This window comes from Poeciliopsis prolifica, unplaced genomic scaffold (assembly GCF_027474105.1).
Source record: "Poeciliopsis prolifica strain line A6 unplaced genomic scaffold, Auburn_PproV2 SCAFFOLD010, whole genome shotgun sequence".
Taxonomy (NCBI): Eukaryota; Metazoa; Chordata; class Actinopteri; order Cyprinodontiformes; family Poeciliidae; genus Poeciliopsis; species Poeciliopsis prolifica.
Window position 1 is genome coordinate 11,600,769 of NW_026562385.1, and position 25,934 is coordinate 11,626,702.

Consider the following 25,934-nt stretch of genomic DNA (forward strand, 5'->3'; position numbering starts at 1 on the left):
GAAGACGAGAAGGTATGAGATTTTCTTCAACGTCAACACTCCAATGAAGTCATTTGGTATGTTTACCTTTGGGCGACCAGTTTCTCCAAAATCTGTCTGTATATTAGTACATTGCAGTTTGTCCCGTCCAGTGGACACTGTAGGTGGTCTTACACCACAGTTGATGAAAAGTTTTGTACCGTAGATTTATGAAGTCATACCTCGCCATCTGGCCACAAACATTGGTCTCGTGGCAGATCAGGTAAGATGCTGCTGCTCGAGGATGATTCTGCAGGTCCATCAACAAATGCAGTTTCCTGCAAATCAAGTTGTTTTGTGCAACGCCTGGTGAGGTCCGGCTTACGCCACTCCTCAGGTTGTTCCGAAAAACAGGGAGAAACCGCGCAGGATCTGCTTGAGGAAGAGTCCGGAAAGGCGGGGGATGTGGAGAAGAGGCTTTAGTTTCCTATAGTTCCAAATTCCTTCACATTTTGGCATGATGTTTTGCTTCTCAGATCGTTTGGCCTACTCCGTGTTCATTCGGCAGATCCGGAGTCGATCAGGCCCGGGCGTGGCCAGAGGAACTGAACTAAAAATACGGTCTACGGCCGTTCATGATTGAACAAGGGGGGCGGCATTTTCAGTCGGAGTCCGGTTGGTTTCAACTGGTTTCCTCGCCTCACACCCCCTTCGATAAATTAAACCGTTGTTTAGAACCGCTCGTTCCGTTTGCTCAGATTGTCGTCGCCTGATACAAAGACGTGTGCAAAGTGAAACAGACGAGCTGCTGAATGCGTTAGCGAGGAGCCGAGCTGATTGATGACCGGCCCGCGGAGGGCAGAGGTGCGACTCTGTCGATTAAACACGTCGCTCGGTGCTGTCGGCGAGGTGACAGGGATCCATAACAACCGCGAAGGATGCCGGCTCTTTTATTCAGCCCTGCGCTCCTCATCAGCAGTTACCATGGCAACCAATCAGCGAGACTCTCCATCTTCTGACTCCTTTCATCCTCTCTGCCCTAATCACAAGTCACAACCTTTTCTTGTCAGTTCAACCTGCTCAGCCGTCTTGCTCCCGTGGTCCGCTCTGTCCTCCCCGTTTTGCTGTGTCGTTACAAATTTCTCAGTGGGACTCCCTCCCCGAGAGCACTAAATGCTTAATCTGGGACTTTAGCATTTTATCGCGTCATTCAAAGCCTAAAGCAATGCTCTGTATCAAACTTCTCTTGAAGCATGGACTGGTTTGGATCATGTTCCCTGGCACTACAGTCAGCTTACTATGACTTTGGCTTTTTTCTACAATAAAAAAGTATTTTTTGTTTAAAGCACTTCAAGATGAAGGTCAAGATTGCGTGGGCCGATAAACAGAAACATTAGCGCAGAATAGCACAAAGTCAAAAAGGAGGGATCCTGGAGACATTTTCAGAATGATTCAAATTCAGAAACTGTTTATTGGCAAGTTCTAGTAAATTAATAGATTTTTTGATTCCATACAGACATAAATGCTCTCTGATTGCAGATTTTTGCAGCACCCTCTGCTGGATTGGTGTGGGTGAAAACATTTCCTTTCGCGTTGAAACCACCCATGGACAATTTTTCCTCCCCCATTTCAATAAATTTAGAGGCTGTATGTCTTCTGACATTTTTTAGTGCAGAAACGCTTGTTTTAATAGTGAACAAGTCGTCATAAGACGCCGCTTTTGTTTCCTTCCTCCCGTAATTTACCGCCAGTTCACAGGCATTTACATTCATTTGTAAAGATTGGATGGATTTCCCTTAACCCTGATACTTTGTCTAACTTAATGTAGAAAAGAATACTGTGAACATCCACTGAGTGGCGCTGTTGTAACATGACTGAAACGCCACTGCACTATGAATCACAGCTGTATTTTTTTTACTTTTTTGCAAATTGAGCATTCAGTCTGCATGTATGCATATTTATCATGCAAATTTCAAGTATCGGATGATTTGAAGTGAGAGGAAAAGGAATGGTTTCTACTATTTATTTATTTATTTTTACCAATGAGAATCAGGTAAGTGCGACGTGTTTGTTTTTCTTTTTGATCCAACACCGTGTGAAGCCACTTGTGGCTGCAATTACAGCTGCATTGCTTTTGGACTACGCCGCCACCAGCTGTGTGTTTAGACTCCTTTTGCATTTCGATATGAAATAGATCAATAGGAAAAGATCGATCTCTTCCACCTTCTAAGCTGCTGCTTGAGGAAATGTACTGCTGCGACCAAAAGCAACCAATCAGAGCGAGGAGGGTATTAGTGTTGTCTATCATTCTCTTGTACCTGCTGCTAAATGTGCTAATGAAGGATTACCGTTACAAAAACCGTTTATCTGCTAACTAGCCTTAGCCTTTATGACAAGAAGCTCTATTGTAGCAGAGAAGAAGGGGCACCAGTGAGCGGCACTAACACCATTCTGATTGACAGCACTAAGACCCTCCGCCTGACTCTGATTGGTTGTTTCTGGTTAGTACTGGGAGACGGCAGAGGAGTTCATATTTTTTCAAATGATCCGTCTCATGCAAAGCTGTCACATCATAGTGACAGCTTCAATAAATGCATAAAAACTATATACTTTTTTCTTTATAAACGTTACATTCTGCAGCTTTAAAAGTAAAAAGAGTGCATTACTATTATTACTATTATTTACCAGAACCCAAAGGAAAGTAACACATTCTCTCCTGTAAACCCGCCTGATTCATCATATTAAGTGTTCAGTCAAACATAACTCAGCAGCAGCACAGTCACCGTGTCTCAGCTGCTGCTCTGCCAGCCTCTCTGTGACATTATTTATTGACGAGGAGGGGAGAAGCGTCACGGACTGCAGACCGGCAGACCGGGTCTGGCGCTCGGGGCCAGGTAGTGAGCCAGTAATGGCTGCTGCTGCGGCGCTGCAGTCTGATCTGTGTGATGTGCACACACAGACTCTCCCCACAGGCATGTGAGCTCTGCAGATGCGTGCCTGACCCGGGTTAAAGCTTGCAGAACGCTGAGAATCTGATGCCATCTGGTTTTTTTTGTTTTGTTTTTTTTTGCTCTTGCTCTCTACACAACGATTGTAAACCCATCCTTCCCTGCAATGAGACGAGTAGCAGAGCAGCAAGCAACGTTGACTTTGTCTTTTTTAGCACAACCTTTTCCTCCGGTCCCTTCTCATAAGAAATTCAACAGAAAAGTTTCCACTCTGCTTTCTGCAGGTGCTTTGTTTCACCTTTTCCACATTTTTATTGAAATGCAACCTTTTTCCAAACCAGTTTCATTTTAAATATTGTACTGCTGGAAACCTCAACATCCATTGATTATGAACTGTAGCAACTATGTATTTATGCATTAAAACCACATCACTCTCATTAAGTTAAATACTATATTGCCATCAACGTCAAATCTTAAAGGGGCAGCATTATGTCAAAATTGATTTCTTTGAGCTTGACATCATTACATGATGTTATTCTGTCATCAAAAACTCACCTAGAATGTTGCTTTGATTCTTTCATGCATGTTTGAGAAGCCTTTCAATTTCCACGGCAACCATTCAACTCTGCAAAACGCCCTGGTGGTCCTAGCTCCGCCTTTGGGGACGATGCTCCTCCTCTGAACTGCACTTTCCAAGCTTTTGAGCTCCCCTCTCCCACACCCAATTCCACCAGCTCCGCCAGAAGCAATTAGCGAAACAGTCTAGTATCTGATGAGCTCATTGCAGCAGCAACTTCTCAGGGCAACGCTGGTAAAAATGTTGCTAAAGGGTTAATAGAGGAGCCACGTGGTGATGACTTCCTGACGGCAGAATTTCAGAAAGAGCAGGAGTCTTAAAGAGACAGAGGCTCAATTTCAAGGCCTTGAGCTACAAAGTCAAATTTCTTTTAAGTATTATTATATATATATATATATATATATATATATATATATATATATATATATATATATATATATATATATATATATATATATATATATATATATATATATATATATATATATATATGGAAAAATACATAGTCTGACTGATAACTTTAAAAAAAAAAAAAAAAAAAAAAAAAAGAAAAGAAAAAGAAAACAGAGCAACTTTGATGTTTAAAGATTTAAAATAAAAAATAAAATAAAAAAATCACAGGTTCTGTCACAACACACTTGGTTTCATTTATTTCGTAATGAATCCAAGCAGCCAAAGACGTGTGTGGGAGTTTTTCTGCGTGGGTGGTGATGGTGGGTGTTTGTGACTTTAAACCTGGTGAGGGAAATGGACCCGACCTTCCACCAAACCATAGAAAATCAAGCTCTCCCAACATCTGCTGTGTTTTCATCTGCAGCATGCAGGAGAAGCTCAAAACGTCAGCTCAGTTATTTATTGTGTTCTGCTCAGGGCCTTCCGTCACGTCAGGTAGAGCGTCGCATGTGTCATGGAAGAACACAAATGGCTGTTGATGGAACGTACGTGAAACCTTCGACATTTCTTTTTGAATTACTCTTCAGCATTAACTCTACCGCTTTCCCAACCTTCGGCCCTGTCCCATCAGCTCCGTTCCTTGCCTCTGCAGTTCTGCCATGCAGCTCAGGTGCAGTGTGGCATGCACTGATGGCGGGCTCCTTAATGGACAGCCGGTTTCTGATGGAGGACCCCTGAGGTTTCCTGTCCTGCTGCTCCGCACCGTCTGTCCATAAAACACAAAAGCACTCTTTCCAGGTTGTAGCAGCACCCTGGGAAATAAACATGTAACCAGAGCAGACGCAGGCTGACATTTTCAAGTTTAAGAGTGGAGTGGAGGTTTTATGTCGAAACACTCTAAAGGGATTTACAGCAAGCGGCAGAAAGAGGGCGCTGTTGCTGTTCACATTTTTCCCTGCATCCTTTTGCACGGTTGCGGCTTTCAGCTCTTTTCTCCTGTCATACGACAGAGGCTTTCTTTCAACAATGTTTTTGCCATTGTTCCATATTTGTGGAGTGCTTAATTGTTTCCATTTTGACATTTTGAAAATAAATTTAAGCAATTTTGAAAGAAAAAAAAATCTCATCTTCCGTCAAAAGGTTTGGGCACAAAGAAGATGGCAGGAAGTAGTTGGAGGATCTTGGAGCAGCATGTTTTTAATGACTTATCACATGAACAAACTCACTTCGTGTGTAATTTTTGTTTCGTTTCTCATGCACTGGAAGCGCCGCATTTGCAAAATTGTCTTTTCTTGACAGCAGTGGAAAATTGGTACGCAAGTAATGGAAACACAGCTTGTGAGAACGGATGCTCTGAATCGTTTCAAAGTAATTTGAGATGTTTTCAAATACATAGCTGCTTTCCAGATTTTAATTTGTTTAAAAAAAAATAATATTTTGATTCAGCTTTTCAAACATATACTGCCTTTTTGTTCATCGCATCAAATCTTATCAAATTTCTTTGAAGTTTGTAAAATATGCGAAAAGAAAACTTAAAAATGTGCAAATTCTCCACTGGGCTTTTTGTCGCATCACAATAGAAAAAGCCACAATTTTAGAGGTCGACTGCAAGAGAAAAGGCTGCAGCTCGAGGTAAAAGCTCCACCACAAACAACTCCTCAACTCTTCATCGTCTGTCGCGAGGATTCGGGGTGTTTTCTTGTTCCAGCAAGTCACAACAGTGAGTCAGGGGCCGTCACAATGTGCTGGGTGAGTGCAGGGGAGGAGAGGCGCTCTGTCACACGGCAAGACGAGGGAACGCTTTATGAGTCACGGGACGGAAACTCCTCGTCTCTCCCGAGCAAAAAGCTTCGAAGGCGGTGGAGGAACGTGTGCGTTTGCAGAATGACAGGCGCAAACCGTATGCAGTACCTGGAGAGCGTACGGCGAGAACGCCAACCCTATTAAACATCCTAGAGGTAGACTTTGTCGGACTGCTGCAGAGATGCTAAAAACACAGAAGCTCCTCAGTCATTTCTTCACCATGACAACAGGAGACTTCAAAGTAGATCTCTCTCAAGGGAGGCAAGAATGAGACAGGGCTCGATGCAAATACATATATATAATATACAGACCAAAAAATAACAACGAGGCAAAGAAGTAATAAAAGAGCATCTGTGCATGTGAATACATAAACACTGATATTTTTTCCATACATGCAGGTAATGTGTAACTATGTTAGACAGATGAAGTTAAAGCAACAACTAACCAGGAGTATATAAAAAAAAAATAGAAAAACTAAATGCACATTAAAATCATAAAATATGCCCACCAGCCAAATGAGAAAGTTCACTTTATCCATATGCTTATTAGAACGTTAGTGAAAATAAGCATAGATCTGATCTTATTTATTGTTTTCCTGTCAAAAAAAGTGATAAAGCGTTCACTAAGGAAGTCAAATCAGAGCTAAAAACATTGCTGAAAATATGTTTCTGATTTAAAATTGCTACTCTTGAGAAATGTTGCTGTATTTTGTGGGAACGGCGTGCATGAGAAAACAACTTTATTTAGTTGATGAAATCAGAACCAAAATGCTGATCACACAAATATCTGAGTTTGGATGGTGACAAATATTTTTTTTCTCCTTCTCTTTCACATATTCTCTTTCATTTTCACAAGCTGATTTTTTTGTTTGTTTGTTTTGTTTTCATGAAAACAAAACAAAAAAGCAGTGCATGATGCTGCTACAACCAGATAAGTAGAATCTTGTTTTGGTGAATTTTGGGACCATAGTGTGGTTGAGTAGTTTCACTTTGTGCAATTATCATGAACTAATCTGTTTATGAAGACGCAACAGACAAAGACTCCTATTTATTCTAGTTGTCTGATTTACACATACGCTGGCATTTAAATGTAGAAACTTGCTTTAGCAACATTTATCAAGCATGCCAGGCAACTAAGACAGGAAGTAGTCTTTAATAGCCTGTTTTGTTATGGAATCATTTTTCCATAAATCTTTCATAATGTGCATGAAATGTGTTCTGGCGTTCTTCCAGCTGCATGGTGTTTGTTTTAGACCATGCAGCTGCACATGTAGTACTGTGCACTTTGCAGCAATTTGCAGTACTGCATGTACTGTAAAGTGCACAAAAACGCTCCCCTTTCAAATACGGGCCACTAGAAAACATTAAACGGCGTCAAATGTAAAACTTCAATGGAGTCCAAGCTTCACTTGTTTGTTGATAGCCTAGAAGCAAAGTGGATCTGGCTTTTACCAGGCCAGTTCTGCGTGTTTCTATTTTACATGCGTCGTCGCGAGCAGGTGTCACATTATGGGTGTTGCGTCCTTTAACACCTCGTTACAACAAACGTGCCCAGAAACGCAGCCGCGCCGGTGGAAGCGTGTTTTTTTTTTTTTTGGGGGGGGGGGGGGGGAGCACTTTAGCAGGCGACATCAGCTGACGGTTTGAAGCACGTGTCTGCAGAAAAACACACTTCACCAGCCGCCGCACACGCACGCGCGAGTCGCGCCACACGTATTTGTGTGCCTCGCGCGCGCGCGCTGCGTCTACAGATACACTCACGGATCAACAGTAGTGGGTTCCGTCAGCGCCAGCCGCCTTCCTCACTCTCACGTCACCTCCGTCCATCTCTGCCTCGCTGTCGCGCTCGTGCTCCTTTCAGAGCTTCTTTTGATGTTTGTCGGTCTACGAAGCGGAAAAGCCTCATTCTCACCCCGCTTCCTGAGTCGGACGTAACCTCTCGCTCTGCCTCCTGCCGGCTCCGGGTCTCCTATGCATCTTCTCCCCGTGACTGAGGGGAGCAGGGACTCGGTTCTCCCCTCGTCCCCCCACGTCCTAACGCCGGGATAATGTTCTACTTCCAGCTGGTCATCATGGCTGGGACGGTGCTGCTGGCTTACTACTTCGAGTACACGGACACCTTCCCCGTCCACGTCCAGGGCTTCTTCTGCTACGACAGGAGCTTCTCCAAGCCCTACCCCGGTCCGGACGACGCCAGCAAGATCCCGCCGGTGCTCATCTACTCGCTCGTGACGGCCGTCCCCACGGTCACGGTAAGAGCTGCGTTTGTTTTGGATGCTAAAGTAAGAGCAAAGTGCGCTAAAGTTCAATTAATGTGATGGGGCTGGGGTTGGGTTAGTAACTAGTTACTTTTACTTAGTATTTTATTACGAAGTATCACTACTTCTATTTAAATAAAATATAAAATGTCTGTACCCTGAGTAACTTCACTCAATGAAGAGCAAGCAAGTTTTCACCCAACATTCACCACAGACACACACCTGCAGCTCTTATTCACGTTTCTTAAGTCTAGGATTTTTATTTATTCATTTATTTTTTGACTGATTTTGTAACTACGTTATGAATTATGTTCATTTTAGTCTTTAACTAAGCCCCCAGACATAGAAAAAACATGAATAGTTCAACCATTTTGTTTTTCCTGTTTTTAAACAATTTTATGAAAATGTTTTAATATTACACTTAATATAAAGGATGCTCTAGTTGTTTTTATTTTTTTGTTTTGTTTCTTACAACAAACAAAATGGATGTACTATAGTCATGGCTTAGACATTGTAATGATCTCCCAATCAACATTTGAAAATGTATTTTACTTACCGTACTACCTTTATTAATCTGGTACACTGAATGAAAGAGATCTTATTAAGCCAAAGTGTTTCCAGTTGTGGGAACAAATAAGCAAATTTCTTATCCTATTGCATTTTAAGAGTTAGCAAGACAAACTGGGAAAAGGCAGCATTTATCATTTTATTGTTTGTTTGTTTGTCTGAGAAATTATGTTAAATTACAATAGTTAGGTCTTACTGAGTAAAAATATCTACACCGTGTTCCAAATTATTATGCAAATTGGATTTAAATGTCAAAGATTACATTTTTGTTGTGTTATTAAATTTATAGATGGGTTTTTTTTGTTTCAGGGCTCATTGAATCACTATAATTAATTTTAGAGCTGATTGATTAGTTTGTCTGGTGAGCTCAGTTAAAGGAAATCTATTTAAGGAGGATGTTTCACATTATTAAGCAGGCCATAGGTTTCTAGCAATATGGGAAAGAGAAAGAATCTGCTGACAAAAAGACAGCGTAATGCCATATGACAAGGTATAAAAACTGAAGCGATATCGTACTGTGAAGAGATTTGTGGCTGATTCAGAACAAAGATGGTTGGTACAGATAAAGGCATAAATGAGGAAGGTTTCTGTTAGACAAATTCATGGGATTAAAAGAGCATCTCTTTAAAATGCCTTTACAAAGCAGCAAACGGTTATTTGAAGCTGTTGGCGCCTCTGGAACCTCAAGGTGGAGGATCATTCAGCGGCTTGCAGTGCACCAACCTACTATTGGGCTCTTAACCAGAGCTCACAAGCAGAAACAGTGGCAGTGGGTCCAGCCGTACATAAAGATTCATTTTCAAACAGACTCTTTCACTGATGACTGCTGTGCGACCCTAGATGGTCCGGATGGACGCAGTAGTGGATTGGTGGTGGATGGCCACCACGTCCCAACACAGCTGTGACTGTGTCAGCAAGGAGGTGGTGGAGTCATGCTTTGGGCCCAAATCATGGGGAGAGAGATAGAGCTGGTCGAGCCCTTCAGAGTACCTGAAGGTGTGAAAATGATCTCAGCAAAGTATATGGGCTTTCTGACTGATCACTTTCTTATGGTTCAAAAAGAAGAGCCATACCTTCGATAGCAAAATCTTCTTCATGCTTGACAATACACCATCTCATGGTGTAAGGAATATCACTGTGTCATTTTGATTGAAATAGCTTTTGATTTTAATCATGTCATTTTTAAATATTAGATGACATTTACTGTTATTCGGTACTTGAGTACTTTTTGCCACATGCTTTTTCACTCGTACTTGAGTAATTTCTTGGATGGCTACGTTTCACTTATACTCCACTTAAAACATATTGAAGTAGTGCCACGCTTACTTGAGTACAATTCTTGGTACTCCACCAACCTCGGCTTGTGATTCACGCAACAAATTACTTCCTGCTCAGAAGATACCGAGAGCAGATCTGCGGGGTGCGAGGAGGTCATCCAAGTGTGTGCGGACGAGTGTGTGTGGAGATTAAGGAACTAAAACAACAGACAGCGCTGACCGCACAGAGACGTGATGAGAAGAGGCAGACAGGTCATTAGAGGAAGAGCTAACATGAGAGAAAAGGAGAGAGAACGAGCGCGGAAGTGTGAGTGAAGACAGAGCGATAGTGACAGCGAGCAGATGCTGTTTGAAGAATCGGACTCAGAAGAAACAGATGCAAAAATAACAAAGGTGCCATCCTTTGCTGGAGTTGCTCACCCAGAAGCAACATTTTTGCTCATTGCTTTTTTACCAAATAACTTTGACTCAGTCAGATTGGATAGAGAGCGCCAGTTTTCAAGCCTTTCCACAAATACTTAACCAAATTCAGGTCTGGACTTTGACTGAACCATAATATCGTATGCACATGCCTTGATTGAAACACTTTTTTTGGAGTTCTTGCTCTACATTAAGGGCTATTTTATTGGAACTTGAGCGTCCAGCCCAATCTTAAGTCTCTTGTTGCGTTTAGCAGGCGCTCCATTCATATTTCCATCAAGTCTGACCTACTTCCCTTTTCTTTGATTATTTTTTTCCCCAACTATGTGGCAAAAAGGCTGAATTTCACAAAAGCTACTTGAAAAAAAAAGAGCTCAGTTAGCTTAGCTCATTGAAGTGGTTTGATTTTAAAATGAAAGAAAATCACTTTGTTTACTCTTCTGTATTAAAACAAAGAAAAAAAAGAAAGTTCTCAAACTTTTTTGTGCAGAAAGAAGAAACAATTTTTCAATGAAACATAGAATTTTTAATGGAAATTAATTATTTTTAGAAAGCACAACCAAGACAAAAAAAAACTTTTTAAAAAGGATATTCTGTACACTATTCTTATTCCTTGTGTGTAGATCACATGAAAACATCTAGCATTTTTAAAATTACCTTTACATATTAAAACTAATTCTTTAGCATTTTTAACCAAAGTCATTGAGAACCACTGTGGACGATGCTCTAAAAAGCCACATCCGATTCTCTTTTTAGGTGGCCAAGTGTTTTGCCTGTCTCATATTCTTCCATTTCTTCACTTCTACTTGAACATCGGAGGCCTTCAGAGAACAGAGCGATGAAATTACAGACAACAAAAACAATTTCAGTGTAACGAGACGTATTTGAATTTTAATTCAGGCTATCAGAAGAAAGATGTCTGAATGAAAGTGCAGACTTTTACATTTACTTTGTGGTTTTTCTTGCACTTCATGTTGCCATTGTGGTTCTTGACTCTATAAATAGGTAAAAAGTGGAAGAGTTGAAAGCTGTATCTGTTTGTCTTGTGTGTGTTTCTGCAAGTTCAGCAGCAAAAGCCCCTTGTGAGACGGTCGGCAGCGATCCCCATCACCTGACTAAGCACAGACCCTGAACCGAACCGCTGACATCCCCCGTGTGCTGCAACACAAAGCGCTGCAAACAGAAGCAGCCTCAACACAAAGCAGACAGATAACCGAATTACACATAACCGAGATACGGACTTATCGCAACGGAAACAATATCTTCGAGCTGCATCAAAAAACAAACACTGCTGATGCTTGTAAGCAACGTACATCAGAGTTTCCTCCTGAGGAACAGCTGATGTTTGGCATAGTCTTTATGATCATGGATAAAATAAAAGGAGAGTTTACAAGCTGTCAAAAAAGGAAGTGACAAATCTTGAAATGTCTTGATCAGAGCTGTACGTCTCCGATGATGACCTAAGTCATTTTAGTTCATGAAATATATGTGCTTGAACGCTTGGTAGCTTTTAAATGGAGGGGCATTTTAAAGCTGCATTTAATAAAAATTTAATAATTAATAAAACAAATAAAAAGTCGCATCTGTTTGTTTTTTTCCACAACAAAAATATTTATCCCGAACTGGAATTTCTGCAGGTTTGATCAGTTTCAAATACTGTCAGCTAAAAATGGCACAGATGTTCTGTTCTCTACGTTACCGTATGAAGCCGTTCGCTAGCACTACATAAGCTAACGTTGCGTCTATGTTTTGATGCGACTTGTTGATAATCAGAGGAACTCCACTTAATTATGTGTGAAAAAACTCACAGACAAGTTGTGAATGAAATGGGCAAAATAGCTTTCAACATTATAAAATCTAATGACGACACATAACACAGTCAGCAACCCTCTGCTGTCAATATTATACTTTTCAAAGCAAAGAACACAACTGCATTACTTGCATTAGTTTACTGTAGAAGCCCAGTTTATTCCAGAGTATTTTAACGGTGTAAAAAAACCTGTTTTTTTATCCACCTCCTACAAACTAAAAAACTGAGACGTGATGACAAACCCCAGTCATGCATTTTTAATTTCCAGTCTTAGCAATGTATTTTTAATGCCTATATCTTATTAGTTGTAGAGACAGTGAAATAGAAAAGTAATAAATAAATAAAGCAGGTCTAGTTCAAATATTTATGACTTAACTTTTATTTTATAAATGTACATGAAATAAGGGAGGCATGGACTTAACGTTTTTTCACAATGTCGTGAAACTATTGCTATAATCACAAAAGTGATACTAACTATTCATTGCTTCTTTTTTACGCTACTGTATGTTTGTCCCACCAATCATTGCTGCACAAACACTGCTCTTAAAAAACATTCATATTTGTTATACGCTTTGTCTCGACACCAGCCGCTTAAAGAAGTTAGATTTGTATCTCGAAGCTGCACACAGTATGTAAAATGTATCGATATTTGGCAGCTATTAAACAAGAAGTGGAGAAAACTGTAAAACTAACAATCCTCATAATGTGTACAGTGACGATGATAAATCATAATTCTTATCCTGGCAAGACATTTATCTCGATACATGATAAACGATACAATAAATGCCCATCCCTAATATGAAAACTTGATTTTGTGAAGAAGAAAAAATCTGAGATTTCACTCAGTATCTTTAAAGCTTTAAGAAAAGTCATTCCAGGAATCTTGAAAGAAACAGAAAATGAGTTTAGTGCGGTAAATATAGGAAAACACAGTTAGCGTGATCTTTTTTTCTCTAGAGTTTCTATTACTTTGTACTCCTTGCCAAATAAATTTACATGGCACCACGTTGTTTTAAAAACGTGCCGCGCCTGCTTGAGTGTTTAACAGCACTAATAAAGCTACAATTTAACTTTGTAGCTCTGGACAACAGCCAATAACCCGACGTGAGGAAATTCTTAACAGAGGCTAAATTACTTGGGATGTTGAAGTGGGTCAGAGCACACTGGATGCAGTGGTTTGTCTGCTATAACCTGTGCTGACAGGGACCGGGGTGGGCAACAGCAGCAAAGTACATGGGAGGCGTAACTCCCGGCAAAGGAGCAATCTGCTCGGCCATTTGCTGCTGATTCCGGATGAGTCCTATCTCTGCTCTGCCCTGTGTTTGGGGCTAAAGTGGCTGCAGAAAAACAAAAGATAATACAGAGCCTTGACCTTTTATATGAGCTTAGGGTAAGAGGTTTGGGTCTATTTGTTGCCAAGCAACGAGACAACTGCAAACGCACCATTGTGTTGGGGCAGTTTTATAATCCTCTGCATATGAATTGCAGTGACTTTAAGAAAGAGCAAACAATATTAAGGGAGAATTAATAATTGCTTTTTCAGGAATTAATTAGACATAAACAAAAATATTCCCCAAACATGAGTTTGCAGAGTCCTCCGGGCCTGACTCGGGTCAGACGGTTGCACTCGGGCTCCAAACATTTAATTAAAACCATCAGTCATGTTTTAAAGCTTCATTACACAGAGCCTGCCGCCATGCTACTACTGAAACGCACGAGGACATTGTCTTGTTTGCAGGTTTGTTGAGCCTCAAGTCGTCTTCTGTTCTGGAAGCATATAAAGAGAATCGTTGAATGTCAGTGGCAGCAGCTTCCATACTAATAATAATAAAAATTGTTCGCAGTATCTCTTCAGCCCACCGGACAAAGAGTTTTACTCCTTTTTATGGTTCTTTTTATTGTTAAGACATTTTTAAAGGCGCAAAGGAAGTTGGTAATTTTGTTCTGTCTTTCTCACAAAATAAAACAATAAAGACAATTTTTATCCATTTGTGCTGGCTTGTTTGAACTGAAACTATTCAAAGTGTAAAAGGTAATAACTTACCTTTTAATTTTGAAGTTCAAATTTCAATAGGAAAAGATTGAGGTTTTCCACCAACCAGGTTGGCAACAATCAAAATGGCTGCCGCAGATTAGGGATGCCTCAGTCCTTTGATTTCTATACTTTAAAAATATATTTTAAAAAATGAAGATGAGAAACAGATCTAAGATGTCCCTTTTTTTTATTATTGTATTTTTCACATAGAACAGTTCTGTGTGACATCTTGAACTGTTTTACTTGCACTTCTTCAGTTCGTGTGACATTGGATCATTCACACACATAACTGCATGCTGTATTTGTTCGTGTCTTCCATTCAGAGAGACATGCATTAGTTTTTATTTATTTATTTTTTCCGGGACACGTCACCTTTTCACATTCTGCCCACACTATCAGTTGCATATTGGTGAAAATGTCCCGTATTCATTGTTCTTTATGGGACTGAAGGGCATGCTCTGTGGTAGGAACACTTTTGCTAATGCGCTAATAGCAGAGCTAATCCTTTGTTTTGCACTTTCGCTAATGTCTAACTCTCTTATGTTTTCCTTAATCAACTTTTCCACATACATTCTAACGAGCTAATTTACTTGACTTTTGTAAATTTTCAGTTGAATAAGATACATCTTCAATTTTGGTTTTCAACTGTTAAAAGAATAGTTTCATGTAGTACTTTATTTCTCTGCACGTTGTGTTATAATGTTTTCCTACCACTACTTACTCTTGTTTCCTGAACATAGAACTCCCACTGTAGGTCTTTGTGTTGCTGCCCCAGGCTGACCAGGTTAGCTTTTTAGGAGAAGAGTCGAACTAACACCAGCAGCCTTGAAATCACGTGATTAGAGGAGCCGTTTGCACAGCCTTCTGTGTCAATCTTTTTCAACAGTCAGACAATAGAAAGGAGGATAACTTCACGGGAATTTTTCTTGTGCAAAATTAGCTTTGCAAAAGAAATATGAAATCATGATTCCCGCATCCCCGCTGTACATTGAAGAGCCTCTATCTGTTCTATCTTTGCAGGTGACATCCATAAAATCTAGAAGTTTTTACTGCCTGCTCTGTTTCTGGAACTGTTAAATGGAAACTGCTCCCATAAAACTGCTCATAACGATAATCAAGATAGTAGATAATGTTTCTTCTGCCAAGTTTCCAGCATCTCCTTTTTCTTCTACAATGTAGAAGAGGGAGAGACGGCGCCTCATCCACTGACATGTTCTCACAACAACACCCAGTCAAATCTAAAACACATTATATAGTCAACAATTGTGAAAAACCAGTAACAGTAATTGCATTTGTCAAATACAATCGTGAAAATCAATTCACATCAAATACGTTGGTCAATATTCCATACATTATGGTCCAAAAGAAGCTCCAAATAGGCGGGTTTTTAGTTTAGATACAAAAGGAATTAATTGTTTCGGTTAAGTTTGGACACAATAAGGTCCTTCTGTTACTATTTTGATTCATTTTGTTATTCCTTTATGACCCAACAGAACCTCCTCTGTCTGTATCTGCTCTGCTTAGCTAGCGGTCTCTTGCTAGCGTTCGTTTCCACGCGGTAACTGTCTTGGTGAAAGGTCCAAATGGGTCCAAAGGAGTGATGATGTTTTCAGACCAGTGCGTTAGCCCCCTATTTTTACTCATATCCTGCATCGCCGAGGCCGAGGTCGCTGTAGATGATGAAAGAAAATGGAACGTTAGTGACAGGGAGGCATCTCTGTGTACTTTACACATGAATAAGTTCCCCCATCTTGTCAGAAGCATTAAGTCCTAAAGCTTGCAGCATCGCGCTTCGTCGAAATGGCTCTAAAGACAGCGGCGCAGATTAGTTTAATTAGATTAACCGTTCTAAATATGTCACCGAGTTGTTTTGCTGCTAAAGGTAGCAGCAGCTCCCGTCTCGACCTTTTTAAAAAAAGTTATTTTGGTTTGTTTGTTTGTTTGTTTTCCTTTCTGGTTGCATGATCTCCCCCAAAACTGCCAGAAGTAATCAGATGAAGCTCATTGGAGAAATTATCGGGATCACTGGTTAAAGTGTCCAGTGTCTGTTGCTGGTGTTGGTGGGCAAACCGTGATCAAACTGATGACTTCTCTGCAATCGGCCTAAAGGCTCTGGGTCCACTCGGTCTGCAGCTCAGCTCTAGTTCAATAAATAATGACTCAGGGTACGATGTCATGTGTTGTTGTTGTTCATCCGTAAAACCTTGAAGCTGAAAGCAGCGCTTACATCATAACTGTATCCTGTTTTATTTATACAAATACTTGGAAATTATCAAAGACAAACAACAGCCTCGCTCCCAAAATGGCTGCGTGAGCCTCACTGCCTGCAGGTCTTCAAGAACCCGTAAGCATTCCCCCCAAAGTATCTGAAGTGGCTGTTAAATGCTAACCAGAATTAAATGAGAGGAAACACATGGATAATACATAACCTCAGCAGTCAAACCCATTGTAGCTGAAACTATTTTGTAGTTTTCGAAGTTGAAACACACAGAAGTGTGTCTTTTTGGTGATCTTTTTGTTTTTAGGACTCTAGATATGAACTTGGAAATCAAATGAGACTACCAGGACAAGCCCTAGCAACGACTAGCCTGGTAAAACCCAGAGTTCAACAATTTGCTCCGTACAGCGCTGAAATTCTACAATTCTAAAACAGCGCAGAAAATCAGCGCCATTGTTCGTCTCCATTTTTTCACTGATCGGTCCGGTTGAAATTCTACTGGAAAATCCATCTCAATGGGGGAAATCCCAGATGAAGCAGTGAAGGGAAATGAGAAACAGGCAAAATTTCAAAGAAAGCCAATAGCCAGGCTAGATTAGGTTTGGGACAAATTTGAGACTGAAAAACTTCCTGACGGTGTTTGACATCGACAGATCATGTAAAAACTTTCAATCTAAGAGTACAAAACTATTTGTTAAAGTAATGCGATTGACCCAGTGTTTAGCTTGCATTTATTTCCATATACAGAGGGATAAGCTGAATGAGCTGAGAAGCCTGGAAACAATACATACAGAAATTAGACAATATTTAGTCACCATATCTTTGTTTTATTTTAACTTTTACATATAGCTTTGTTTACAATTTCAAAAAGCTTTAAAAACTTTTAATTAAGCAGGTTTGTGGCTTCTATTGTAACAAGCAGCCAATTATTCCCATTTAGACATTCGGATATTTCGGCTCTCTAGTGGATTAATAAAAAAGCTAAATGTAAAAGAAAATAAATAAAAAAGTATCAGATCACATAAATGAACTTGTGGTAAAGAGGACAAGACATTGGAAGTGGTAAATAATTTTTTAATCTGGTTATAGAAGGCAAAATTCAACGTATTCCAATTGATTGAAATTGGTATCGATATCCACAAAAACAGTTATCAGAACTCATCTAAATCTTTGGTCCATATCTATCTGATTTAGTCACAGATGTTTATGTCATGTGAGTTGAACATTGGTGGGGCGAGGGGGACACAGAAACACAGAAGCAGCCTTTGCTGTGCAGCACTGGGGCTCTGACTGATCTGATCTTTACAGCTTTAATGCCGTATTTCCTGCTATCTATGACACACAGCATCCCAAACTCTGGGGGGGGAACTCAATATTGACACGGTGAGGAAGCTGCCATCGGGTTTCTAAAACAACCTTAAAAACATTGACAAAGTAGCATCTTCTGTTATAGGTCCATTATGTGTGGATTTGCAGAAATTTTTGTAATATTGAGACACAAACAGCGACCCAGTTACTCGTACGCAAAGCTCTCTATAGCTATAATTGGGTTCTATCGTATTGATGCTATTCTTACATGCATGATGAGTAAATCTTTACTCTTCTCAATTATTCCATTTCTATGTGCTTTGATATGTCCTAATTTACACCATTCCCAATCTTGTAGTCCTCACATGGTGTAAGTCATCACATTTGACACATCTAACTCATTGTTTAGGGCTCAGGTGTTTGTTTTTTTATGAATTATGGATCTTTTGTCTCTACACGTCGTAAGTGAAAGGGGACTGGGAGGTCGGCAGAGAGAATCTAACAGCAGCTGAGAGATAATTTCTATCTGCTTCCTCAAATAAAACACATGAATTAAATGAATGCAACAGATGCATGAATTATTCATCCTCCTCCAGTTCTGAATCAGTCTGCCTTTCTCTTTAGCGAGCGAGCTGTACTTCAGAAAATATAAAACCTTAAAAAAGGAATTAAATTCTTTCATTCGTTATAAAGTTTTACTAAAAGTGTAATTTAGTTTCATCCAGAATATGGTAAAAACTAGGGATGGAAGATTTGTTAATTCAGGTTTATTTTTAAAAACTTGAATCGAATACAGATGGAAATATTGTGATATAAACTGTTTAGTAAAATAAATGTTTTTTTTTGGATTTGTGAGTTGATTTTGTTCATTTTTATTTCTCAAAGTTCTTAACTACCAAGAAATATATAAAAAAATATACACAATGCTAAGTATGTGGGAGCTGTTATGTTGAAAGAGACAGTATTATATCTTTTCCAGGCATTTCATATCATAATCCAGTAACTGCGTTACCTTCAGTTGTTATGAAAATACTGTATATGTCAATGTGACTTAAAAGAAATTTAACTTCGTAATTTAATGCCTTGAAATTGAGCTCCTTTCTCTTTAAGAAACTCCTGCTGTTTCTGAAACTCAGGAAGTCATCACAACATGGGTCCTCTATTAATCCTTTAACAATATTTTTACCAATGTTTCACTGGGAAGTCTTGTGTATAGTTAGCTCATCAGGTGTGCAGTTCAACCAGGTGTTTGCTAATTGCTGCTGGCTAGTCTGAAGGGGCTGAGTGACGGAGCCAAAGTGAGGCCTGCTCTGTGAAGCCCATTCCATATATGGATCATGACCATGTAAGGAATGAGAAGATATTTAACTTCATGCTAACAGTCATAGCTAGTTGTAAATGTATTTATATAACAAAATGTTTTGCTATTTGTTTCAAGTTGAGGATCATTTAACTCATTTAACAAACACTCACCAACCATCGAGCTTGAAATTCCCTTCGCAAAAACAAAACATCTTAAAATACACAACCTGAAGTGAAAATATTTTGGACACAACAAAACCAGAAACAAGTCTGCTCAGGTTTGAGTTGTCTTAAAATTACGAAAGTGTGGATTCTGGGTTTTACAATAATGTCATATAAACACATGGAAATAAAACAAAACAAGCTGTTCATTACTACAAGTGTTGTGTGCATTAATAACATTTTAGGGCTACACGTAATTTAGAATCAGACTTGGGTTGCGTTGGCAGGAAAATGACGGTTTTTGCGCTGTTAAATATAATAATGATTCACATATTTCTATCAAATGTTCTCATCTATTGTATTCAAATCATTTTAAATTCAATAAAAATAACAGCCGTTGATGTGCGTGCTGAGCATTACAAGCAAGCCAAGTCTTTAAAAACGAACAGTTCTCTCTACCTATGCGTCTAATAAAACGTTTTTTACATGCAGTACCACAAGGGGGCGCCGGCGGACCTTGAGTGGTCCGGGAGCCACAGTTTGAGAAAGGCAGATTTTACTTTAAATTAAAGGGGCAGATAAAACCCGTCATGCTAAAGTCTCAATTGTCGATTTTTGTATTTCCACATTGCTGGCCTTGTACTTTTATTGTTACTGTGCTGTACTAGCAATGTGAGGAGGAGGGCAAATACTACTACACACTTTGTAACGCCAGAACATTCAATCCATATATTCTTTCAAAAGGGAATATAAACTGGAGGAATGAGATGACAGACAATGTTGGAGGTTTTGAAATTGAGGAGGTGAAAAGCCTGTTTTTCAGATTTTTGGAAGCATTCGCACTCATCACTGTTCTTTGATGAAACATTTTCATTGTTAGGATTCCGACTCCATTAAATAAATGAAAAGAGTCAAAGACTTTCTGTCTCTATTGTCGTCTAACCGGCTGCAGGATTGTGTTTCTTTCTTGTTCCCATAGCAACTTTCTGGTTATAATTACTGCAGTTTGCACCTTTAAATGCTCTTTGGGTTCATAGAGCAGTCATTTATCTATCAGTTTTTAATATAAAATTAGATAAATGTATTTTGAATCATTAAACTGCAGATTAATAATATGTTTATGTTCTTTTGAAAATCAATTGTGATCTTCAGAATGATGTTTGTTCTTGATTAAACAAATTGATTTCTTTGTGCTCCTTAATTATGGACGAGCCTCAATCTTTACCCCAAGTGGTCAAACATTTTCTATCTCAACTACCTAAAAGTAAAGTTGAAGAGCTTGAGTGGTAGCGTTTAGCATACTGAGGTGGTGAGTCACATTCCGAGGGTCAAGAATACACGTCAAATGTGTAGGATGGCAATGTTACCTGAAATAATGTATCTTTGTATAGACAGATTTGAACAGTATTCATGTGAAAATGGCCAAATGTGTTGCAGGGAACAACAAAGAGTTGTAATTAAAGATTAATTTAAAGAGGCTCTACATGTTTTCTAGTCATGCAGATGAACTTCCATAAAGATCTCTTTCTTTCTGCTTCTTCACATTATCCAGGTTAAATCTTCAGTGTGACTTGTACATGAGTTAAGGCGCAGTGTTATTTGATGTTTTTGTGGGCTTTGTTCAGGCTCAGATACTGCAAAGCAGCCGTCCCCATGGAAACGCCACCTATCCCGTCTTTTAATTGCCTCAGAAATGCTCTCAGTGTGATGATTCCGCTAATATATCTGATTTAACCCCCCCTCAGCTTTGATTTCATGCTTGTGTTAGTGCTTAAGAGTGTTGCCATGGCGCACCCAATGGGGCGTTGTTGTTTTAATGGGAGAAACCACTGGGCTGGGCATGCACTTCACAGGACCGGTGCTTCGGCCAGGTCCCTGCTTTCTGCTAACACTTTCAACTTGGCTGGACCCAGATGATACAGCTGAAAAGGTGCAGGACTTTGATTGGAAACACGGCCGTTCCCCTCATTTCGCTCTAATTGTCCTTCTTCTTCCTTCATTTCCGTCCACAATCACTACCCAGGCAATTTTAGTGGCTCACTCAATGCCAGAGTCAGGCACAAATGGAGCAGAATGTTAAGTGTGGAAATAGATAGATAGAGGCTGATGGAACACCATCACTGATAAAGTGGGTGCCACTACACTCACGGCAGGGCGAGCGCATTGCCGGAGTGAATTTACAGGTGAGGCATCTCTGTTGTACCGAGTCCCGGGTTTTGGTATAAGCTCAGAAGCATGAGGGCTGTAGGCCCTCATGCTTCTGAGCCTCACAAGCTACATTTCCATTGCAAATGTGTGCAAAACTTTGTCAGTATTCCGCTAATGTCGAAGAAACACGATTTTGCAACTGCAGTGTTAAGAAACATAGTTAAAATCACACGTGGATAAGTCATTAAAAAACAAGTCGTGCCATCAAACTCCTATCCCATCGTCGTCTTCGTCTTTTCCGCCAGTCGTAACATTTGGTTGTTGATCACGTGACTCGTGTGATGCGGAAAAAGTGTTTCCGTTGCAGCTTTGTGAAATAAAACAAAAACACACGTCACGCTAGTGCAAAAAAAAAAAAATGTAATCAAAAAACGTGTCTGTTTCCAATGAGCAAAACTACTTTCGTCATTCCAATTTCCGCAACTTTAAGTTGCGTTTCCATTGACGTAAAAATAGTGAAGATTGAAATTATGAAAACAGCAAAACTGTCCTTTAAACAGTTGAAAGAAGAAAAAAAAGCTATAGTGAAAGAGGACTAAAGAGGTAAGTTTTGACCAAAATAGCCTTATTTCATTTAAAGAAGAAATGTTATACTTGCAACAAAACACACTGCACATCTTGTCCGACATTAATGTTTCTTTCCAAATGACTGGACCACGATAAGAGCCAAACTCCAACACAGCCTCAACAAACAACAACGTGATGAGTATTATACTTTTCTTTGTTTCTCCTTGTGTTGCCCAGATCCTTGTTGGGGAACTTTGTGCGTTCTTCACCAAGGCAGAGGGAACCCAGGAAAAGACCATAGTCACAGCAGACTGCTGCTACTTCAACCCGCTGCTCAGGCGCATTTTACGCTTCTTAGGTGAGGATGCAGCAAACACAGCATAATACATTGCACCTGCGAGTACTGCTTTTCTCAAAGGACCCTGAAAATGCCCTTGCTGAACCGTTGCAACCTAGTAAAATATTTTATGTAAGTGGCATCCATGAAGTTTTAACATATTTATGATGTTAATAAGAATCTAAATATCTGTCAGTAAATGTCACAATCTTTCTTCTTCATTGCCAGTGATGTTCTTCTGCTAACTTAAAAATTACAAAGTAATTGCCATTTCTTCAGTCATTATTAAATGTAATACACCTTGAATGTGAATTTAAAAAATTATATTTTAATTTATTAATATGAAAACAGCACTTGTTGTAAGATTTTGTACAAGAAAAGCATCTTATATACACCAAAGATGGGCAATGTTCCTGACATCTGTGGATTCTTCAGTGGCTGAAGAAATGCAGTCTGCACTCCATACAGCTACATTGTCATTGCTTGGTAATAATTCAGATTTTTTGATTGTTGTGAAGCTGACACAAAGATTTTATTTATTTATTTTTACATAGTATTTTGTAACTCAGATATTGCATCGATGACCCACGAATATTCTTCAATCTCACTCTAAGCTGCTTACACTGGAGAAGATTCTCTCACCTCAGCATGCTGGCTGCTAGAAACTGGAAGTGAAACTAACAGCGAGGCCTACTTTCTGAAAAGGCCTTCTAAAAGTGATTTCACCACATGCAAAGCATGCATCGAACATTTTAATTTTATGGCAGTTTATCCTTTATGAATTAAAAAATAATAAACAAGAGAATGGTGTCACAGTAAAGGTAATGTACCGTGTCTTGATGCAGCAGGACACTGTGACTCCCATACTCTTAATCCATGAACGTGCCACAGAGTCCCTGAAATGTCCTCACATTTGCACTGCATAAACAGCATTTTTTTTAAAAAATGCTGGCAATACAGGAATCAGTCTTACAGTGAGCTTGTCTTCTTGTGAAAGCTGTACTGTGTCTCATTGAGGCTTGAGGATGAGCCTCAATGAGACAGGATGAATGAAAAACATCAAGAAGCAAGTCAGGCCATCATGAAAGACATTGCCACAACACTTCAGTTTGTCATCCAGTCCTGGTACATGGAGCTGTTAATTGGACGATTAAATGGGCTGTGATGTTGAAGGTAGAACATTCAGGATCCCTGCAGGGAGACTTTCATGAATATTAAGCAGCTTGCGAGTTTGTATCTTGAAATGAATCAGCTGAGGTGAAGACTCCTGCGACGATTTCACACCTTGGCTGATAATAAAGTGTTAGCGCTATTTTGAGAAGAGGGAATGCGGGGTGGGGGAGAGTATCCTGTTTTTTCTCAAGGCATGTGTACAAGATTTGATACTAATCTCCAATATTCGTCATGCTTTCATTTCTTCTCCCATGTGCAAAGATAAAATCTTTAACATCTTATCACCGCATCCACTAACTGCTCCCCACTGCTCCGCTTGCACCCAGGAGTGTATGCCTTCGGCTTGTTCACCACTGCCATTTTCGCCAACGCCGGCCAAGTGGTGACAGGAAACCAGACGCCTCATTTCCTGTCCGCCTGCCGACCAAACTACACAGCGTTGGGCTGCCAGTCGACCACGCAGTACATCACCGAGCGCCGCGCCTGCACGGGCAACCCGCTGATTGTCATGTCTGCGCGTAAATCCTTCCCGTCTAAGGACGCAGCGCTCAGCGTGTACTCTGCCTTGTACACAGTGGTAGGTCGGAGCATGCTGCTGGTCGTAATAACTACAAGTTATTAATTTGTTCCAAGTGAGGCTCCATAGAATGAATGCCTTTGTCATTTAAAAAGAAACACTTACTTGTTATTTGAAAAATCTGTCAAAATGTCCAAAGTTAGCCATAGAACATGCAATTTATGTCACTGCCTTGTGCTTCTTCTGTATGCTGTATCCCTGTTGACCGGCTCTCTGCAGATGTATGTGACCCTGGTGTTTAAAACCAAAGGCACCCGGCTCACCAAGCCCACCATCAGCCTCACTCTGCTGTGCCTGGCCGTGCTGGTGGGAGTGGTGAGGGTCGCCGAGTACCGCAACCACTGGGCCGACGTGCTGGCTGGATTCTTCACCGGTGGCGCCATCGCTGTGTTCTTGGTGAGTCTAAAAGCATGAATGCATTTTTTTTTTAGCCCTTTAACCTTGTTTTATTTTCTCGTGGAATACTCACAAAGTAGGTTTTTAAGTTTTCAATTTGATTGGATATGACACAACCTCATCTCTTATTCTGATATGAACACAAAGAGATTTTGCATGCGGGAAAGTTCATTTTTCAGCACGGCCTTTTAAAGATGAATAGTCAAAGATAATCTTCAAGACTGCAGCTTCGTTGCATTTTAGACGTATCCCTCTGGCCCCCTCAGGATTTTTTTTCTTCCTTTCCAGGTAACTTGCGTCATTAACAACTTCCAACAGTTTCAGCCAAGCCCCCCTCCGCTGCGACCCCAACGTCCTGAATCCATGCTGGGCATACCCATGGTGACGCTACCTTGTGTGGAAAGTCCACTCGAAAAGTTAAGTGGCCCTCAGGTAAGGGGCGGGGATGGGTGTAAAGCACAACTGTACCCACCAAATGGCTGAGATAAACACCCCTTGTCTCTTAACTGGATCTGTTATCCTCCTTTTTTTTTCCTGCCCTGTAACAAAACGGGCGTGCATGCGGCCCATGTTCCCAGCTAAAACTCCCGAGTGAATCCTTTAAATCTGTGCACACTTAAGCGGGCAGCTGAAAAGGGCGTAGCAGGGTTGAATGGATTGTTACCTTAGCATGATTAATTCATTAATCATATGTTGTACAACAAATATTGAATCATCCATTAAAAATACAGTTAATACTCTGTTAGCATAAACAGAAAATAATCACAGGCACAAGCATTTCATTAGCAGTGCTCACAACCCCGTCGAGCCTCTAGATGTGCAAAGCTAGCAAACATGTACCCTGAATCACAATCCAACAAAACCGAAGACAGAAAACTTTTCAGATATTTATTAGTGAAACTTTCAGAACTAAAACAGCTCAATGGAAACACAGTTTTGGAAAACAGTCGCTAAAAAGTTTATGCGCTACGGTGAGGTGGTGTTTCAGTCGTATCAGAATTGTTTTCCGCTAAACTGCGATGGAATTTTGAGTTTTTGCATTACGCCAGTGCGTATTCAGCTCAAAGTGCTTATTTTTGGGCATTGGCCTCTTTGGACAGCCAGCAAAGTGAGACCTTGAGATCAGCGCGAGTCATCAGATTGACTAAAACACAGCGACAGAGCGACAGCAGCAGTCCTGATTGCCCCATAAAGTTTTATCCTCTCCTAAAAAAGTGCTGCATGTCCTAAAGCGATTCTCAGCGGGGGTGCTGTCCGAGTAGCCGTGTTGATGTCTTTCGTCCTCTGTTGGTCTGTCTCCGTCACTAATCCTCGCCTGACCGGTTCTCTTTCCTCTGTCTCCCCACTTTGTCTTCCTCCTCTCGATCTTTCACTCCCCTCCAGCACCCTGCACTCTCTGCCTCCCCGCCACCTTTCAACGCCTACATCCAGCCATTCTAACCAAACCTGAACCCCCTTTTTGTTATGGTCAACCCTCCACTATCTCTGTCTTGTTTCTGTTTGCACATCCTCTCTCTCTCTCTCTTTCTCTCTCTCTCTCTCTCTTTTTCTCCATTACTCCCAACCTTAAACAATCAGTTCATCCGACACATTGCACTGGATTATTCTTCTCTCCACCCTGTCCCTCTGTCCCCTTTGACTTCTTCTCCCCCACCCCCCAACCTCCTCTATCTCTCTCTCCTTCTCACTCCTCTCTCTATC

The 25,934-nt window shown here is 40.3% G+C and overlaps 1 protein-coding gene across 4 annotated transcripts in view; it reads left to right on the plus strand.

Moving 5' to 3' along the window:
- Positions 1–25,934, plus strand: part of plppr2a (phospholipid phosphatase related 2a) — a 37,227-nt gene that overhangs the window by 7,619 nt on the left and 3,674 nt on the right. The window contains exons 3-8 of one of the 4 annotated variants that reach the window (XM_055035790.1): positions 7,742–7,930; positions 21,988–22,108; positions 23,587–23,837; positions 24,057–24,233; positions 24,522–24,665; positions 25,617–25,777. In XM_055035790.1, the coding sequence (XP_054891765.1) occupies positions 7,742–7,930; positions 21,988–22,108; positions 23,587–23,837; positions 24,057–24,233; positions 24,522–24,665; positions 25,617–25,673 (939 nt within the window). In that variant the 3' untranslated portion in view covers positions 25,674–25,777. Of the gene's footprint in view, positions 1–7,461; positions 7,931–21,987; positions 22,109–23,586; positions 23,838–24,056; positions 24,234–24,521; positions 24,666–25,616; positions 25,778–25,934 lie in introns of those variants that run through there. The other 3 variants (XM_055035789.1, XM_055035788.1, XM_055035791.1) reach the window with 3 other exon arrangements.